The sequence below is a fragment of the Lutjanus erythropterus genome, chromosome 14, assembly GCF_056507025.1.
Source record: "Lutjanus erythropterus isolate fLutEry1 chromosome 14, fLutEry1.hap2, whole genome shotgun sequence".
NCBI lineage: Eukaryota > Metazoa > Chordata > Actinopteri > Lutjaniformes > Lutjanidae > Lutjanus > Lutjanus erythropterus.
This window is the reverse complement of record NC_139330.1, coordinates 30,632,647-30,654,323: the sequence shown is the minus strand read 5'-3', so window position 1 is coordinate 30,654,323 and position 21,677 is coordinate 30,632,647. Positions and strand designations below refer to the sequence as shown.

Genomic DNA, 21,677 nt, shown 5'->3' with positions numbered 1-21,677 from the left:
AACTAAGTCCTGTTTTTCTGATTTATATTTAGAGGTTTAAGTAAAAAGAACTTAAGAACTCCGGTGGCACTTCAGGACGGTATTTAAATACAATAAGTTGTAGATAATTTCCACACTTACAATCCAAGTGTTACTTGTAGTTTTATTTATTTTTTATTTTTGCAGTATAAACTGGCACAGTGTCTGGTTTTGATAGCTTTCATTTTCATTATAGACATAAAGCAGAAACATATCAAGTAGGTTGCAAAGTGCTCCATGGTTCTTAGATTGATGAAAAAATAAAAGTATTCTATCTATATGTGTCAAATTCTTTCAGTTATTTCATATCAAAAAATATTTCATCTCAAATTTACTAAAAAGCTATAATATAAAATACATGTTTTACTGTTTAGTTGTGAAAAGGGTGTCTTTCACTTTGACAGGACAAATAATTGATCACATCACATAACCAGGAAATCCTGTTTGCGCAGCCTTTTTCTATGAAGACTTGACACTGAGGAGATCCTGATCTAAGAACTCCCAATGTTGACTACTTCTTCAATATTAAAGCAAAATACTAGTTGGGGAAGTTTACTTTCATCATTCATCAATTTTCGTCATTGAAACCAGTTTTGATGTGATACCTTCTTGTCATAAAGCATCTACCTGTGGATGTGGAAGTGATCTGTGCGCCTTCGATCTATCAGACTGATTGAATTGCATTGCACCAGGCCACTGTGAGTCAACGTTAACAACCTTTAATTAGATTTAGAGGGGCAAGCGCATTATCTTTATTTATATATATTTTTTATTTTAGATATTTTGTAATGATAACATATTGTTTGGATTATAAATTACACCATCAGAAATCCTATTTTTTTTAATAACAGAATTTTGTTCTCAAATATTTCCATTATTTAAGCTATTTGAAGTAATAAAACCACATTCAACAAACATTTTAACATGTTTAGGTAATAAGTCATGCAATGCAGAGATATTATGAATATTATATTTTAGCATGATCAGTTATTAATTATATTCAACAAAACTCACTGACTGTCAGCATCCATTAAAATACAAAAAAATAAGTGTATACATGTGAGGGATAATGTATAGTGAGCATGTTATTATTGCAAGAGAAAACCTGATTGTGCATGATCTTGCTTATTACATGGTTCTGTACCCCCCAAAAAAAAAAAAAAAAATCAATATTCAATCAATAATTTGACACAACTCATTAATTAAAAAAAAAAAATTATTTTCCCTCCAGAGTCTGTGATCAGAAATACATACATATGATGATCATCCTTCTGTAAGAACAGTTCAAACTGACCCATTCTACCTCACATCCCTTTCCTTTCTGTATCCAATCATCCATCTTGCCCTTGTTTTTCTATCTCCTTCTCTTTCTTTCTCTTTATAAGACTGAACTCATCACACCATGTATCCTTCCACCCCCTCAGCTCAGCCTGAATGAAGACGAGTGTCTGGCTGCATTAAGACACGCTGCTTTGCCTTTGCTCCACCTAGTTGTGGCTCCACTCCAGGGCCTGTAGTCATTAAACCTCCAAGAACAAGAGAAGTGATCAAGGATCACTGCTCGGGTTGTGTGGCCATATTAAACTGCACTGCACTAAGAGGAACACTGGTCCTTTATAGCTGGTGGGATAAAAATAACTCCTGCTATCCCCAGATTACCTTTCACTGTTCGCCTTCTTCACACCATCTTCTTACCGGATTTGTTGACCCGTGAAAAGAGTGTTTGGACTGTCAGCATAAACTACACAATCCTGACAAAGTTCAAGGTTGAGGTGAAGGATGAAGACACAATGTAAATATATACATTATCCTGTGATACCATTATAGAATAATAGCATTATCGTGTGGGTATGAGGATGTGTTGAAATTACATAAACTTATGTGTTGTTAGCTGTTTGGGGTTTTTTTTCAGAATGGAATTTACTTATATTGATACAAATACCTATACTTTCTTTCTTTTATTTTATTTAAGTCCTCAGAAATCACACTGAAGGAGAACCCTCATTTGTAGTACCAAGCAAGAGCATGCAGACACAGCTAAAATCATCAAAGTAGTGCAGGAGGTAGCAAGAAAGGAAGAATACAAGGCTAAAACTTAACAATATTAAAGGGAACAATGCAGGAAATGAAATGAAGCAAATGAATCATCTTTGATTTGTCACAGTGGGGTTAAATGTCAAGGATGCATCTGGCCCTTTTTGCACTGAGACAGAATTCCACCTGGTCTGGTTGGGCAAATCAAAACTGTTTATTCTTAACGATGATTGATGATTGGGCGATTGGTTGTAGGTCTGTCCAGTTGCGTCCAGTCAGCACATCCGTCCAGCACAATGCCTCAGGCTCAGATCAAATTCAAATTAGACTGTGCTGATCAACTACGAATCGAGGTATCTCTCACCTCAGACATTTTATTGCACCATTTAGCTGTAACCTAAGAACGATTGTGACCAAGTGGACATCATTTTTTGTCACACCTTTCCCCTTTCATTGCCATGCTTGCTTGTTGGTCAATCCAGTTGTTCCGTGTTGTATTTAGGTCTGCGCATGTTGCTGGCACCCCTTGGAAACTGAAAATGAACTGAGAGGTCCCAGACTACAGACTACTGCACCGTTGGGCACAATACCAGACGGTAGATCTTCCAAACTCTGTATGAACTTTTAGCACTGGCTGGGTGAGCCATTACTGTGAGTAGTTTCATTCTAAGAAGTCAGGCCTACAGAGAAGGAGGGAGCATTTGTAAAATAGCTTTATAAATAAATGACGACAAGCACTAGTCTCCATTAATCAGAAGTGACTGACTAGGAGCACTTACTTGCTTTGGGCACTTAACTTTTGCCATGTCAATTGAAGAGATGTGTTTAAGACTTTTCTTTAAAGTCTGTATATAGAAAATTCAGAGTTTTTCTTCCAAACAGATTATACATGTTAGAACATAGTTGCCGAGAACATGTGGAAAGACCATGTGGTACTGAATTGTGGAGTTAGACCGGTAAATTGTTGTTGATGATTTATGTGTTCAGGATTTTTGTGGACCTGAAACATGGCTCAATGATGCACCAGAGCCATGGTCACCTAACACTATATAAGCCCTGCGAACCGACACACAAACAACCCCGCCTCGGTCAGTTACAAACATACCTTTAGCGACTCTTTCAGTCTAAATCCACCCAGCAGTTCACTTCAGACCACTTCAGTTCCAACAACCCGACCCTAAAGAAAAAAAAGTCCTCTGGCTCTGGAGTCTAAAAAATACGTGGACAGGTCCAAAAAAGTTGCTAAATGCAGCGTCCATGATATTTCTGTGGAGCGACAAATTCAGAACACACATTTAATATTGTTTATATAGGCTTTAAATTGATTTACAATAAGTTACACAGCTGCATTTATTCCATCCATACAGTTTAATTCCACCTACACATCTTAGATTGTCTTACTTTATTTTTGTGATACCGAAAAATCAAAGATTTCCCTAGATACCAATCGTGTGGGGACTTCTGATGCAAAAGTAGCTGCTTGAACAGCTGCTGACAAACCTACGCTCCTCACATTTTTTTAAGGATATGGCTAACCAGAAATGGTGCTTTCCCCAATTCTTGTCAGTAGTAAGCCCATAGTGCAATGTCAGCACCCCGATATGAAAGGCCACCCTAAAGACTTTGGATCAGCAATGGAGGGTTTTTTTAAACTCTCTAATTGTTTCCACTGAGTTCTAACAACAAAAGCTAGAAAACTGTCCTCGGTCTCTATTGAGCAAAGCATTTACAGACTGACTTGTGAGTCTAGTCTTGGGAAGTCTTTCAAACAGCAGTCACAACCCCAGACTTGAGTCTTAAATCAATAAAAAAAAATCTGAGACGATAGAGCAATGTAAAGGTCTGGAACCTGGCTGCTTTCCAAGCGGAGGACCATTGAGGGTAACATTAAAATAACATTTTCAAATTGGGAACTTCCAAAACTAGTGGACTCAACTCCTTAAACTTTCCTTCTGCCCCATGCGTTTCCTCTCATGTTGGGTGGATCAGCTTACCTTAAAATGTCCAAGAGTGGAATTGGTTATTTATCTGGCATTTCGAATTTACTCTGGGTAATGAAATAGAGAGCGAAAGGAGGGATGGACAGAATGAGAGAGGGGGAATGACAGTCTCGAACTCTCTGTGACTTAAGTACATGACATGTGCCCTGCCCTGCTGAATCATGGGTTGCCCTCTGTCTATCTCCATCCAGCTCTCTTTCCACTCTCTCCTCCTCTTTCTTCCATCTCTCTGTCAGAGTTCTGCGCCCTTCAGGCGCTGCTTACTAAAACTCTTCTTATCACTTACCAGAACTACCCAAACTCTCTTTTTGACATGTCCTGCCTCCCTCCCTCTCATCCTCACCCCTGCCTCCTCCTTCATTTCATCGCTTTTGGGAACAGTTTACTCCCCCCTCCTGCCACCCTTACCTCCTCCTCCTCCTCTCTTACTCATTCATCCTTGCAAAGCCCTGTCGGCGAGCCACCCTCCCCACTGTCTCTCTCCGTCCTCCTGGTCTCCAAAAGCCCCAGAGGCATCAGTGATTCACTGGCTGACCTTCCTCTGCTACATCTAAGAGCCGGCTGGCTCGATTTCTCCTTTACATTTCTGCAATTGTCATCGAATCAGTCCTGTAGACGCCCTTTAAAAAGTAGACTGATCAAACGACCGTAGGAAACACTTTATGATCGATTAAGTCTGTAAATTCACAAATCATTATCAGGTATGTGTTGTTCTTGTTATAAGACACTGTTAAGTGCTATAAGGTTAGATAATTTAAGCTTATAAATCACTGTTTCATAGGGAAAAGAGTTCATTTGAGTCCTCTGTGATGTAAAATTGTAACATTTTTTGATGTGTAATAATGATGAATTACAGAGTAATTAGGGAGCTGCAATTTACATGGTGACTAATGGGCATAAAATATCATATCAAAATGAAATTAATCTCTTTGACAGATCATTTTCATTACCCTGGAAGCTGATGAAACAAGAGCAAAATTTGAATTTCCCCACAAATACGTTTGATAAGGGAACACATGCAGCTTAGAGGTATCCTCATGACTTTGAGTTGTTTTCTGAAGTCATGTTATAAACAAACCCGAAAAACCTGCTCAGCGATGGAGAGGGTACAAGGAGAGGTCAGTTACAGAGAGGGATTTTTTTTTAATTTTGATAATTAGTTTGAACTTGACACCACAGAGAATTTGATCTCTAATCGCGGCTCTGCAGCTTCTTGGTGTACGTCACTCGTTGTGTGCCCTACCCACTGAGCCAGCAGACAGATAGAATGGAAAACAGCTCGAATAAAGTTTGGTAGCAGAACTGTGTTCAACCATGTATAAACAGTGAATAGTAAGAGCTGGTGAGTGAGTCAGAGTTGAGTAAAAAAGATATCAGACTTCTTTTTCTGTGGCTTTTCATTATTCATACGGAAAGGAATCCATTGTAGAAAAGGCAGATGCACTGGTGGACTCGGAAAGAAAAACATTGCAGAAGTACCTTCTTGGATGCCCCCATGGTGGATAAGACATGATAAAAAAAAAGCCCTCTAGAGTGTCCCCAATGTCCAAGACAAGTGATAAAGTGTTATCTAAGGTGCTTTTCCAGTGGACAAACTATGATAAGGTGGCCTTCCAATGCAGAAAATGTGATAAAGTTCCCTCTAGGGTGATCTTCTAGTGGAGAAAACATGGTGAAGTGCCTACTAGTGTGCCTTTTCGGTGTATAAAATATGGAGAAGTGCCCTCTATGGTGCCTTTCCAATGCAACAAAATGTGATATAGTGACCTCTAGGGCGCCTTTCCACAGGACAAAACAGGATAAAATGTCCTCTAAGGTGTCCTTTGAATGCAGAAAATGTGATATAGTGTCCTCTAGGGTCCCTTCCCAGTGGACAATGATGAAGTGCCCCCCCACAGTGTCTTTCCAGCAGATAAAACATGATGAAGTGGGCTCTCGGGTGCCCCTTCCAGTGGAAAAATGTACCATACATGCTAGACAATCAGTTAGTGTATACTTGGTCAAAAAAAGTTAATAGTACTTGTATTTTAAGTCACAACTATTTTTATAACCAGGGATTTTAAATGCTTCAATAAATGCATTACAATTTTTAGTGCACTGTTGCCCCCTTCCATACAGCTGGTGCCCTTTTTATTGGTTTTGCCCCGGCCCTCAGAAAACCCAAGTCCGCCACTGGGCAAACAGATCACCAAACCGCAGTAAACATCCACATGACAGTATCCTTCCTGAATGACAGACCCAAGTCGTGCTCTTTCTAAAGCCAAAATACTCTCTTGCTTTTACTTTGAATATTATAATCAAGGCTGTTGCTCCTTCCACCTTCACTTTATTCCTGTAACTGAACACAACAAGCTCACGCCTGTGTTATGTATATTTTTCAAAGCCATTCTGGGAAAAAGTCACGGCAAAGCACAAGCTAAAGTGGAAGCAGACGAGGCATGGTGAGAAAAAGTGGGTACATCAAAAAGATAAATCACATCAACTCACAAAATAACTCCAGGAACACACTGCACATCACAAACTGATGATGCATAACAGTAAAAGACAGAAATATAAAGAGGGTACAAGGTGTTACGGAATGAAAAAGGTGAAGAGAAAGCCCTCACAAATGTAATGTGTGTGTGTATGTGTGTGTTTGTGTGTGTAGGTTTTAGCCTGAGGGCCACAGAGGAAGATGTGTTCTCAGAGATGCGACCCTGATGATGATTGACAGCTCCCTGTAGGCGTTCCCACAGTGACTCAGAAGTTGTCACTGGCTATTTATTTCTTTATTTTTCTCCCTGTTGAGCAGCATGGATTATTAACAGCAGCCCCACCAGTTTGGAGCAATTACTCCCAAGTATAAATGCTACTGAATCCCTCAATCCTAATGTTTATATAGTGGATTAACCACCATTTTTTGACACTGAAAATTTGTGCTGTTTATTCCAGCTTTCATAAACAGTCACATTTATGAATTCACTTCAGGCTCATTTATCTTCAAGGCTCCCAAAAAACATCACTAATGTAAAATGCGTCCTTGTGCAGCACCAAAAGGTTCAGTCAATTCATTCGGAAATGAAAATGATTTCAACCCTACAACTTCAAACAAAAGCAAAAGTAGTCTCATATGGTTAGACCTCTCTGTCTCATTTTGTGTCACTTTGCTTTAATGCTGTGCGGCGAGCAGGAAATAATGTGAGGGAGGTTACTGTCAAATGGAGGTGAAGACTGCATTTTCTTTCGCTAAACACAAAAATGAGAGCAGTGAGTTATTGTGTGTGTACATTTGCTGACTTCTAATGGCCTGAACACCCACCTGGCTCTCAGAGAATGAATGGTCATAAGGCAGGGATGTGGGTAGTTAAGGTTGTAATGAAGGGATGGAGTGAAATTAAAATTTAAAAAATGATCATCACCTCCAACTCCCTCTCATCACGCTTTTTGAATTCTCCTGTATGAACAGAAAGCTTGGTTTTATTTAGATTTCACTGTCTCCGAGAAGCATTTGCTTCCATTGATGACAATTTTGGCAAATGTGATGGTGGAAAGGGTGTTAAGAATCGTGCGGTTAAAAGTAGATCTGTGAAGCTGCCTTTTTTTTCCCACTGTAGTCAGTCGTCATGTGATGAAGTGAGGTTTTCACACTAAAGGAGGAGCAGAATCAGGAGACTGGGAGACAGCAAGAGAGAATTTGAAAATGAGGCAGTTCATAGCAGAGAGGGACAGAGAGAAAGCAATTTGCATAAGAGCTGAATGGAAATTAAGAGAGTCAGTGTGCACTGCATGAAACAAGAAACACACAAATCCCTATGTAATTTCTGTTTCTATTTTAATTCATGTTAACCTTCCTATATTTAACTAAACTCCATTCACAAAATTGTCAAATTTAGCCACAAGTACAGTTGTTGCTTGCATTCATTGGTCTATATGGTAAACACCTGTGTTGAATTATAAGTTTAACTGGCTTGTTATGTCTCTTCAACTTGCTGTTCTGCAACTTGCACTTGGCTTTGCTACCTGGTATCCTCTATACATCTTCATACCTAAATGACAAAATAGGTCATACTAATGACCACGTCCAAAATTCCATATATGGTCAAAGGACAGTAGCTACAGCAACAGGCTTACCTATTGTGAAATTGTTTGGTTAAGGTAAGGCATCAATACAGCTTGGATCAGTTTAGAACATGATAGTTTTGGGGTTAAAATAAGCACATTATGTATGTTACATGTGATGGAAGTGACGGGACAGAAGTCACATACTTAATAGTGCATTCTGCTCTAAAGGAAAAATGCCCTGCCCTTGCATTTCTTTAAACCAATCACAAACATCTTGGGTGGAGCTGAGCTCGGGATGCAGCGATGGTGCTGATACAAAATAGTGTTAAGGGGGAACTTGTTTTGGTGGAACACGTGCACACTGGGAGGCGAGCTCTGGCGTTGAAATGACTGCATCGTTGCAAAAGAAAAGGCAATAGCTGCTAGTTTGTTTGTACGATTAGCATCCTGGGAGCGAATTTGACATTTTTAGCGTGTAGGCTGCAGATCAGAGGTCATCGTTGTTGTTTCCAGAGGAAAACGTAGCAGATGTTGGGATGCCACCTGAAACCAAGCAACCAAGAGCAGGTTTATACCCACGGTGTGCATCCAGAGTCAGACTACGTACATAACGAAACTTCCTTTGTCACACTAACTTACACCCACCGGAGGTCGTCACCTAACTGTAAATATAATAAGTTGCTTGCACAGATGATCCGGACACTTTTCTGGCAAGGACGGACTGGTTGGAAATTATCAGCGTCAGGCATACTGGACCTTTGTCATATCAGGGCACAGTTTGGTTAGATTTAGGCACCAAAGTTACTTGGTTTGGTTTATGAAAATATCACGGTTTGGGTTAAAATTAGTCAAGTTATGTTTGTATGTTACATTTGCTAAATTAAGGTTAGGAGAGTCAATTTACATACACAACTTAAAATAAGTCAACTTTGTCTTTTGCGTTCACGTGAAAGTTTGGGGTCCGCAGACTTTGTTGGTCCAGAAGTCACTGCCTAACAAAAATGTAAATATTGGTTGTATATTATCATTTTTCTTGTGAGGGTATTTTATGTTGCTATACACCATGTTATTTTTTGTGGGAGAGCTTATGAATTTGGTGTATCAAGTTATTTGTAATAAGGTTGTTATTCCCAGTTAAAGTTGGCTGGTTTAAGGTGAAAACCTGTGAATCAACTGAATACTGCCAGAACGTCAAACAATCACAATTTTCAATGTGTGTTATTGAATTTCTAAAATACTCAGATGACCAAAGGTTTTTTTTTTTTGGTTTTTTTTTTTTGGGTTTTTTTTTATATCAAACAGTCGTGGAAATTACTCAACAATCACTTATTCATGTGTCTGGTTAACACGCAGATACACTGTTATTGATTTGGAGTTCCTGCCCATTTGATTGATGCTAAAATAAATAGTAAAAAAAATAATAAAGAAAAATAGTAAAGAAATATTATAGTAAACACAGGTGTTACCAATGACACTAATCAAGCCTTTCCAGTGAGCCAACATGCACCCTAGCAGCACCCTGATACCTTTATTAGCATCGCTGGTAGCACCTGTGTTTACTCTACTATTTCATGTTGAAGTAGCTCCTGTGAAAAAGGCCTCTTCACTCTCCTTTTAGCTCCTTCTTTTAGAGGAAAAAAAAATCTGTCTCTTTAGCTGCTATGTTCCACTTTATTCACCTGCTAGTGACTAACTTTCTTCTGTCTGCTGAGCAGGCAGCTTGCAGTGGGTTTATCAGAATTTGTTTGCTGAAAACAGCTGTCTGCTGCTGCTGCTGGGAACAAGGTTGATGAGAGCGCTGGGACTAAACTGTACAGGAAATGTGTCACAAAACCAAACCATTCAACTAAAGGAGGCTAAAAAGCTTTGTAGAACTGCAGAGTTGGTGATAATTCTCCCATTCACATTGCACATAGTCAGTGGAATCGTCATTAATATGAAAAAGCTGGCTGCTAAAGCTTGAAAGCTTCTTTTTTTTTCCCCCTCCCCTTTTTTCTCTGTAAGTTGCATCATCGTGCATAATGAAAATGACTCCAGAGTCTGTTTCCTTGCTCATTCCTGTAGTGTTACTCTGAGTGGGTTTCGGGTGGTAAGTAGATCATCCTCCCCGGGCCCGTTGTTTGGACCACTCTGATTTATGGATGCAGAGCAGACAGCTTGAGATGAAAGAGTTTCGGTCAGGTCAGAAGATAGATACCTTGTTGCCATAGCAACTGCTGCGGGCAAAAACAAAAAAAAAAAGAGATGCAAGGGGAGAGAGAACAAATGATGGAATGATGAAACGGGTTAGTGAAAGATGACATTCAGATTCAACAGTGACTGAGACTGGCATTCAGCAAATAGATTGTTTGGGGATTTTTAAACACATATTTCTGCTTGAGTCACACACACAGCCATTAATCTGTCAGACTGTGGCGTGCTACAGGATGCTCCTCTCAGCTTAGCTTAGTGCAGACATGTGACCTGAAAATAATGTAGCAAAGCAATTTGGAAAACAACTAAACCACTTTTCAGCTGAATGCTATTATTTTCATAGCTGCTGACAATTATTTGTTGTCACAAGCATTTTGCATGTCGCCGTTTTTTGTTTTTTTGTCTTCCATCGAAACTGTTTGGAAATAATATTTGTAAAAGCACAGGGGTAGATTTAAGTATATTATCCGCAGGGTGCAAAACCTCGAGGCAGCAGTTACTGCAGCTCTGTCACTACACTGTGAATCATTTTAAGCTGATTCAACTTCAATATGTACATTCCCTGCTGCCTTGAAAAAGTGGAGAAAGGAGAAATCTGTAATATATTCACCAAAATAAATCATAGACAGGCAGCAGTGTGACACTTCCAGACTGGAACAACTGTTTTTGTTTGCAAATGTATGTCATTCATTTAAATGAAACAGGCAGAGTGAGTGTCTGTTAATGAGTCATAAGAAATCATTAATAATCTTATAGAAGGGATTTATGTTTATAATGGTTAAACTGAGGTTAAGATTAATGGAATCTGGCAGGTAGTGAGACAGAAAGTCACTGAACTCAAACTCCAGAGTATGCATTTTCACAACAGTGGGCTTTTGTTGTCATTATAACGGGCTTAACTTTATATTGACAGACAACTGACAGTTGATCAACTAATGGTAGAAGGCTCATTGTCACTTGTTATTGTCAAATAACACTGTTGCATGCATCCTGCGCTCCTGCAGGGCTACTGCAGGGCTCCTGCAGGGCTCCTGCAGGGCTCCTGCAGGGCTCCTACAGGGCTCCTGCAGCCCGCACAGCTTCCCTGAGTCTGCAGAGAAGAAGGCAGGAAACAACTTACTTTAACCATAGATCATATTAAATGACAAGAAAGACAAGTTAAGGTAATTTTTTTAAATAATTCAAAACAAATAAACTTTTCTAGTCAAATAAACTTGATATTAATTCAGTTGTACTTGAGAAACATGCAAGCAGTTTGCTGGGAGGTCTGAGAATATGCTGATCTTGTTTCTTTAGAAACATAATTTAATAAGTTGGGTGAACTTTGGACATTACATTAATTCAAGTTATCATTTCAACTGAAAAGACTTCAAGTTAGAGGAACATTTGAATGCATGAATGTTTTCAAGTTTTCCAGCGTTATGAAAATAAAAACTTATTTTATAAATAAATAGTTTATAAATTCTAACAATTTTTATGGAATTTATTTATTTTAAGTTGAATTCGTTTAGAAATAAAACTTGTATATTAACATTATGTTAATGACAAAATATACATTACACTAAATTGCTGAAAATAAAAACTAGAAATCTGAAATTAATTTAACTTGAGGTTAATGAAATATGTATTTACAGTAAGGTAACTAAAAAAGATTTGCTTTTTTACAGCATGAAAAGCTGTTTGACTACTAAATTCAAATGCTGCTGTTACTTTCTCATTTACTTCTCTGTACAAAAACAAACTCTGATCCCGATGGATATGTACATACACCTGCAAAATCTAGTAAACAACAACATATTGTGTAACACAGAGCAAGAGAGAGCCAAAGTGAGAAACACAGCCTGTCTGTTGCATCACATGATTGTGTGACTTATCCATATTGAATTTCATCAAGGCTGAACACTGGACAATGCAATGTGATCATTTAGTTTCCCCTCCGCTCCTCCAGAGCCGCCATCTGTCAAAATATCAATTTATTTCCCGCTCTCTAAAGAGTGCTGAGCTCTAATTGGAAAGAGCATGTCGCGTATTCTCTGTTCTGCACACATGGAGAGCAAAGCTATCAGTCAGACTGAGATGTGAACATGATGCAATCACTCCCTCATGCCCATCTGCAGAATAATTCATTTTCTATCTGACAGAGGGAAGCAAAAGAGATGAAGATTATGAGTGTTTGTGTGCGTTGCAGAGTGTATGAAGACACACTAACGCAAACATTATGTGTATTAAACAAAGACAACACAGGGGAATTTGAGTAGGAGAGACATCTTATTGAGTGCAGCATGCAAAGAATGAACTGAGGCAGAATTGGTTCCATGTAGAGTCTATTATGGAAGCATAATGAAACCTTTTAGACTAAAAGCAACCGAAAAGTAAAATGAACACTAAATCTGCAATGATAATAATATTTTAATATTGTATTTTAAATATATAAATAGAAGAATGCAGTCAGTAGTGTGCAGATCTCTGCAAGGGAGGCTGAGAAAAATGTTGGGATGTACCCCCTATATTTTATTAGTCACTGTAAGTGATGTAACTACATATTTTTCTGGGCTTTTAAGTGCATTTATTTTGTCATTTGTCATTGGGTAAGTCTAGTAGATAAGTCTTGTTTTAGCCTAGCAGTTGTTGATGACTTGTGGCCCCTAGTGGCCAAAGGAGTGAGGGGTAAAGAGTCGATGTAGGTTTTACAGAGATTTTTCAAGGTTGTCCAAAAATTGTGAATCACAACAAACATGAGAGGGTTCTTCAGCATACAATCATAAATGTGCACAAAACATTTCAGGCTGATGGGTGCCTAGCAGCTAGCTAGCTACCTGTGACCGCACCCGTCTGTCAAGTTCTATAAAAATTTAGTTGTCATAAGCTGGGAAATTAGCTACAGAGACCTAAACAGTTTTTTTGTTTTTGTTTTTTGGACGAGGCTGTAAACATGATGGGCACTTTAATCTGGGGTTCTATGATGATTGACTCACTTTTGGAGCAGGCCTCTAGTGGCCATTTGAGGAACTGCAGTTTTTGGTACTTCAGTATTGCTTCATTTTCCAGCCCCAGAAGTTCCACTTGTATGCAAATAAATTGCCATGTGTGTCATGATGTCAGCTGCATACAGTCAGTTAGTTAGAGTTCAGGACTCTACTGAGTTGGCCAGTTGGAGTTGTTAGTTTAGTTCATCCCAGATTAATACATTATCAATTATGAACATCATTGCTAGTTTCTGTCACCTGCACCTGTATCTGCTTCTTGGTTCTGGTTGGATGATACCAGACTTGGGTTGTGTTTGAGTAGGTTATTTATTTTTATTATTATTTATTTATTTATTTTATTTTATTTATTTTTTTTGCATTTATAAAGCTCAGGATAGGAGACATGTTCTTTGTTCACACTGTATTTTTTTATATTTCTTCTCTAAAAAGGCACTGTTTAATCATTGCAGCAGTTTATTTGATATTTAATAAGCTCATATCAGCTGGGGACTTATATGCATGACAGAAGTTGAAGCCGAAAGTACAGTTACCAACAGAATATCATGAGGTCAAGCACTAAGCCTTGTGGCACCCCACATTTAATTAATCCTGCTAATGAAACATAACCAGCTACAGAGGATGACATTTTCCTGATTGATGGGTAAGATGAAATACTCAATTATTCAAGGTAGTCCCACAGATACCAGCCTTGGTCTGTCAATTAAAATTACATAATTGCGTTGATGACTGTGGTTCAGTCAGACATCATTAGAGCTTTCAGCCTGCATTCATCTGAAGATGATTAGTAACCCTGAAAGAGTTCATAATCATATCAAATCTTTTAATCCAAAAGCTTCCATATTTTACATTTTACCTCCCACTTCCATGGCTTTAATACAATGTGGTTATATTTGAAATATTTTTTTTTAAAACAGCAGCAAGGCCCAACCATGGCCACAGCCTTAACAATAGAAGAATAGACGCCCAGCTGGCAATGCTTAGCATCCTTGTTCCAGTCAGGAATTAAATATATTTTTTTTATTGCAATATTTTTTGTGTAGGTGCATTTCATGTCATTCCCTCATTGTTATTATTGACTTTAACCAATTGTCTGCCTAAATTAGATATTTTATGATGCCTTATCTTATACCACCACGGCAAATCTCATAATCATATATTCATGGTAAAATAAGATACAGTGGTCTTCTCAAATGAGTGTGTTTAAATTGGCTGAGTGTTTGTCTCACTGGAGGTCAGCTAATCTGTCTGCCACTGTGAGGCTCACTCCAGAGGTAGAAGTAGGCAGGAAGCACATACACACACACACACACACACACACACACACACACACACAGATATCCAGCCTATGCTCATCACCACGTGTGGGTCCACAGGGAGGGGAAGTAGGGCGACACGCTACAGACTCCCTGCCACCCACACCTGCCTCCACTTCAGGCTGCAGACACACACACACACACACACACACACACAGTGGGGAGTATCTAATTTCATATAAAACGCTGCACTGGTTTGCTTCATTTTTTTCATCCTGTATGGTGTGTGGTTTATTTGCCACGAAGATAGCAAATGTGAGAAGGATTAGACATTCCAAGGCCATTTCAATGGGTTTTACAGTCCATATATGACAGGTTCAGTGTCAACAAACAGCAGATATATATACAGTAGTTTCAACAACACTGGACTGGAATGAATCACTGATTGAACTCTCCATTTTATCAGCATAATTAGCCACTGAAGACATCATCTTTAATAGCTAATGAAGCTTAGGCAAAGGCTTTGTTTGTATTTAAATAAGAAATCTGAGGATCAGTATCACTATGAGTCTTTCAATTTTATCCTACTATACTTAAAAGTAAGTAGTCTGTTATAACCTACGACTTGTATTGATCTTATAAAATATGATGCAGAATAGATTATAACATTATAAGTAGATTAAATTACTCCAGTCTGCAGTGTAGTGCATACACTGATAGACCACAGACTTATAGAGAAACATCAGGCTTGGTGATCAAATAAAGTTTTTATATCACGTCGACACGTCTGTCAATGTTCGAATGCTCTCTCTTTCCATTCGTCCTGAGCTCTTTCTCTCGAGCATAGAGAGTTAACTGATGTTTTTAATGACACTTCCATGAGACTGTTTTGGTGTCCTCTTTACAAACAGCATGCAAGGTGCATATATATATATATTTATATAGCGGCGGCACTGTTCAAATGTGAGACTCCATGTTTTTTTGACTGCCCTGTCCATCAAATGGAAATATTCTGGATGTCTGGTGCATCATTTTATAATTTCCCCAAAATTTAGCCTGTCACACTCCTCTAACATTCATTAATTTTAACTTAACTTAAAGCTATGGTGCACCACTGGGCAAAAGTTACTTAAACATAATGTAAGCAAAGTGGTCTGAGACAGAACTACCTCTGCTCCCTCCCTTGGCTCTGTTTTCAGGCTTTCGTAAATCTAGCCTGTGATGGGAGTATTTTGGCCAATCACAGGTCGGTAAGGCTGTTGAGTCTCAGTCCCAGACCATCAGAAAATCACGACCTGTGAATGAGACTCAACGATCAACTATCTTTCTTCAGAATTTCTTACTGCACCTTTAAGTTGTGTGGGTGAGGCTGAATGCAGGACTTGTATTTCAGTATTTTTTTACTCTGTACTTAAATAAATGATCTCATAGCTCAAAGTGAAGCCCTCACCCTTTGAGGAAATATTCAGGGTATGTATTCAGAATTGAGCCCCAGTTATCAGAGGCAAATGTTGATACCAGTCTTTCACCCTGCCATCATTACGGTACTTTTCTCCACATGGTTTCTGAGTCAGAAATCTAGCTTTCACATTTTTTGCCTCCCTCTGGCCAGTCTCACATTTTTAGCACTGTGCCAGTGCTGGAAAAAGGTCTGGCTGGACACATTATCATTTTTGGTGTAGGGTGAAAAAATGCTCTGTCTTGTTTGTATTTCTTTAAACCAATCACAATCGTCCAGCCCAGCATGCAGCAACAATCAGCCAGTGGTAGGCTTATGTCAGCAGCCTTCTTCCTGTGAGTCAGACCACCTTTTGGTAAACCCTTCGTGACGGAAAAACAATATCCCTTTTTTGTGATTTCTTTTTTGGAAAGTTTCCAGCCTGTTTTGGATTCAAACGTGGCATCTCCAGTGGTTTCTGTTGGCCAATCTTAATGATTCAAAGGCCATCTGTTCCCACAGAGCATATTTAACATATGACACTTTGTGGGCCCTTCCATCTAAAGTGGTTTACAGTAGCAGAAGTGCATACATCTTGAGTATGGGTGGCCCCAATGGGAACTGAAGCTCATATCCTGACAGCGCTGGTGCTGATATATGCTCTACCCACCAAGCTACACAGAAAATGAAATCCCTAACCTTGGCAGCTTTAGTGCGAGGCTCTACTCATTGAGCTCCATGGGAAATTGAGTTTCTAACCCTGGCAGTAGCAGCGCTCATAGCTCTACACAAAGGGCTGCAAAACTGCAGAATTTCAAAGGACAGATCACACTGTCATTTTCTTTTGGCTCTGTGGAGGTCAATTGGGTCACCAAGGCTAAAAATAAAGATGCAATTGTGTTTGTTATAAAAAAAAATCTGAATAAAGCTGTCAACCAAATAAAATGAAAATAAATGATGGTTACTTCAGATCCTTCAACTAGGCTGACAGATTCACAACACAGCAACTTTTTGCAAATGTTCTGAAAATTAGATTTTATTTATTGTTTGAAATCATTTTTTATACTTATGAAAGCTGAACCCATATCTTTGAAGCATTGCAATAAATGCAGTTTTTTGACATTTTCCATAACAATGAATTTGCCACTAGATCTAACAGTTTCAAGCTGTAACATGTCTGGTTTAAAATGTCTAAAAACACTAGACATACGTTATATATAATTTTGAGTTGTGTACTTGCATTATTACAAATGTTGCCAACAATTGTAAAACTGAAAAAAAATCTGTAATTTGTTCATGGTAACGATGCATTTCCTACATAGCCATTGTTAGCTTGGTGCTAGTTGCTATAATGTCCGATAAAATGTGTGATGCATTGGATATGGTGTGATAAAACTTTAATATTATGTCATCCCTGATCATAATTTCTGCCTTAGTCATGTCAGATAGATTTTCATCAGCTATGGAACATCAACCATCTTATGTTACTGTTTTATTGAGACCCCTATAGAGGCAGGATTTACATATTGTGCATCAAAATTCAAGGTCCATTTGCTTCTTCTTATGCGACAAAATTTTGTTTATTAATGTTTTGGTTTTCAGACATCTGTACATTTTTGGGAATGCACAAATAATACAATGAAAACTGATATTTCTTGTAGTTATTCAGAAAAAGTCAGCATCATGATGACTTTGGCAAAGTTTTAAAAGGCTGCATCTACCTTAACCCATCTACCTTAGTTTCTATTTCCAGTGCAAAACAGAATCTTTTAATTTAAAAAATATTTTTTAAGTTCTGTTAAAGGGAAGGTGTTGGGCACCAGACAGTTCATAAAACGTAGCTTAGCCAAAAATCAAAAAGAGAGATAGAGATGTAAAAGTACAGTATGTGGAAAAAAAAAATAATTATATGCTGATCATTTTAAAGCTTTCTGTGTACAACAATTGCATTTCCAGTAGTATTAGGTTAGAAAATAAAACATTTGCTTGATTTAGCTTCTTCTTTAGCTTTAACTTCCAGTATAAGCCACACCCACTTCTGGTCTTCCATCCAAATACAGACACAGAGACAGATCATTTTGTTGGTTGAACAGATACAGATACAGATAATGACATTTTGGTACCCCTCTACTACAAATCAATTTGAAGGCATGTCATTTCTTATCACAAATAACACTTTTCTTTCGTGGAACTCCTTCATTTTGTTGGTTAGCTTAGTGAAATGCTGCATCATTAATTTGGTTTAATTGAGAACTGTTATAATTTCTCATCCAGTTCTATTCTACATTGTCAGAAATGTAGAGTACTGTGGAGTTTCTCTGTGGAATACAGTCAAAATGTATGGCTGACAAACATTTTAGAGTTGCAGTTATCTTGTTTATCTTCTCCTGTCCCACATCACAGGCATTTCTGAAGGGAGAAATCAAGGAGGCGGTGGAGAGAGGTCTCTGGGTCATTGCTAAAGTGAAAAATGATCCGCTTACATCCGCGCTAACATTGCCTGAAAAGATTGGGGGCAGATTGGACAGAGCCTGTCGCATTAGAAAGACCAGCTCACCCACTCTAAGATGTAGGGCAGGGCCACTCAGGAGATAAAGTCACCGTCAGTGTGGTGAAAGCCAGCGGTGACACCACAGACAGCACTTCAGCACTTCCTTCAGATTATTTTCTAACAGCCAGTGAGAGAGATATTTACAGTCCTTCAGAGCCCAGGGAATGTCTGTAATCTTCATAGCTGTGCTAATTAAACTGTTTGTTTGTTTTTCCAGTAAAGCCAAATGCAATTTTTAGGGATGAAACAATAATAAGAAATTTCATTCATTCAGCACTTTAAAAGCACAAGGTTAGAAATTGCCTGCAGTCATATAACCACAGTATACAGACATTTCTAACCTGAATTGTTTTTGTATTAATGGAATTGCACTATATTGCACTACAGTGATCAATTTTACATGTGTTAGATGTTTCAGAAACCCAGAAGCTACACTCTACCCATCTGCATGTCTGGAAAATTGCAGCTAAAGAGCAATTGTGGTTTTAGTGTCAAAATGTGAGGCGTTCATGGAACAAACTGACCTCTGACTTCTAGTTTCTCTAATATGTTTTATGCAGCACGATGCACACATTTATGCTGTTGAGGCATCGGGGATACACAGGCCAGTGTGTTGTCAGTTCAGCTTTTTGTCTGCATGTGTACACATACAGATTTCCCACCCAGCTATCAGGTGTCACATTGCATTGTGGGTGATGTAGGCGCCAGGTTTTGACATGGAGGAAGAAAGTGCAAAACAAAGAAAGAAGCACCAGTTTTGATGCTTTTAACTGTTTATCGTGAATTATGTAAGTGCAATGCTAAATGGGTGCAGTACTCTTTGAAGTAACATTAAATTGACTCAGAAAAAGACTGGCTGCTCTTTTTACTCAATCATAGATGAACAATGTGTCCAGTGCTCTTGGAAAACAGGGAAAAACAGGATGAACAGCAACAAGGAAGGAAAAAATAAAAAAGCCTTTAGTGTAGTGGCTAAATTATTTAAAATGCCAACATGTTTCAACCCCAGAGGGCCTCTTTCAGATCTTTAAATGCTCATGGGGACTTATAAAATTCAAAAAAAAAAAAAAAATGCAATGAATACAGATAAAGACACAAGAATAGCAACTTAAGATACAAGAATGGCATCATATACAAACATTCAACATAAAAAACATGTATTGAATGAGGTAGTATTTGTCTGAGTTATGTAAAAGAGTTGAGCAAATGGCACTGTAAGCATAACAGTGAAAAAGTGAGCTGTATGGAGCTGCAAATGGTACTGAAAAACATGGCTTTGCCCAGCGCAGCTGTAATGGATCTGTACAAATGGCATTGAAAATGTCAGTAGTACAAAAAGAGATTCAATAGGTAACCATGTTAAGATGGATAACAGCTTGGGGGAAGAGGCTGTTTCTGAGCAGGTAGAACGGGCTCTGATTCCCCTTTTTCATACACATGCACTGACTTGGCTTAACGCAGCTAGACTCGGCATGTCAGCCCAGCACAGCAAGGATTTGCATCTCAATTACAACAGAGCTACCTGCTTTTAGATGAGCTAACCTTGAGGTGAGCATCTGTAAAAAGCTTGATAAACACTTTTATTATGAAGGAGCAAAATCAGGAAATGTTTTCATCAGCAGCAATTTAATGTGACTCTGGTCTGGCTGAAAGCAAACATGAAACAGTAAAATAAAGCAGATACCTGAAAGAACAAATAGCGACACAGGAAAGAAACTAAACTCCAAACCACAGAGATTCAGTTAGAAGCTACAGAAATACTGAGAACTGAACCCCAGTCCAGAGAGGGTCCATATTGGGTGTAACTTGGTACTCAGCATGGCATGGCTTGATTTGGCAAGGGTGAGAACTGTGATTGTGGTGTGTGGGATCTCTGCTAATGCTGAGACCTTTGCGTAGACAGTGTTTATGGATTTGCATAGACACTGGTCATGATAAATGTCTTTTATGGCTTGAAATGGTTAAAGTTTTTTTTTTTTTTTTTAAGTATTATGTATGAGGAGTTTATCATTTTAAACCTCAGTGAATGTGATTCAACAGGACTGTGTGGGTGTGGTTTGATCAGATTTGACTGACAGTGGCCTCAACATGAGCAAACAACCCCACAACTGTCACCAGATTTTCATGCAAATGTTGCCAATTCTTGATTTGTGCATGGGAGTACATGACACCAACCTTTTCAAATCTCTCATGAGAAACAACTCCATTGGATTGCAGATTGAGATGTAAGTGTTCAGAGCCTTAAAAGCTAGAAAATGTTACATTTCTGCACAAAAATGTCTAAAAATGAGAGACATATTATATATAGTTTCTTGAGCTGTGTACTTGCATTATCCCAAATGTTTCCAGCAATGGTCAGCCCCTGAGAAACCATAATCTACTCAAGGTTACAGTGTGTTTCCTTGCTAGCTGTTAGTTGTTCTAACGTTTGTGAAAATATTGGGTACATCAGAGAGTGAAGAAGGAAGTCGGCAAATGTGGCTAAAAGTAACGTGAATTAACTCGCCCAGGAACATGATTTCTGCCTGAGTCAAATCAAATAGATTAGAAGACCTCTAGTGGCAAAACTTACATATTGTACGTTTACTTGTCAGGGTTGGGGTTAGGGCATTAGGGATTGCATTATCATCAGTCCTCACAAATATAGTAAACCCAGCTTGTGTGTGTGTCATTTCCCGTCACATTACTGGCATGTGCCTTCTGACTCCATGTGACAATGGATAAAATACCGATACAGCAGCCTCACATGAAAGAACAACAAGTCAGTGATGATTAGGCTATACGCTGTGACACAATGCTAACGTGCACAATTCTTAATAATAACTTCATTTTCTCTCCTTCTCTTTCTGTCCCCCCCTTCGCCCCACCTCCCCCTCCTCTCCTCCCTGCTGCCGGGAACGACAGATCACTTGGGCATCGAGTTCATGGGTAAGGAATCTTTTCTTGTCTTGCATCTGCATCCGTCACCGCCGCCAACATCACAGGGCTTCACATCCAATCAGAGCCACATACTTACAGTACATGCATCGCTCACGACACCCATGGCACACATGAACATGTCTAATCACATATGGCATCTTTATATCATTTGCCGTGAAAACAACAAAGCGGTGGTGAAGACAAATGGTATCTGTATGAACGTACATTCACATATTCACAACT

At 38.7% G+C, this 21,677-nt stretch overlaps 1 protein-coding gene across 1 annotated transcript in view; it reads left to right on the top strand.

The window, feature by feature from the left end:
• nrg3a (neuregulin 3a) overlaps positions 1-21,677 on the top strand; it is a 608,543-nt gene that overhangs the window by 522,095 nt on the left and 64,771 nt on the right. The window contains exon 4 of the mRNA XM_084735640.1: positions 21,420-21,443. Within this exon, the coding sequence (XP_084591766.1) occupies positions 21,420-21,443 (24 nt within the window). The remainder of the gene's footprint in view (positions 1-21,419; positions 21,444-21,677) is intronic.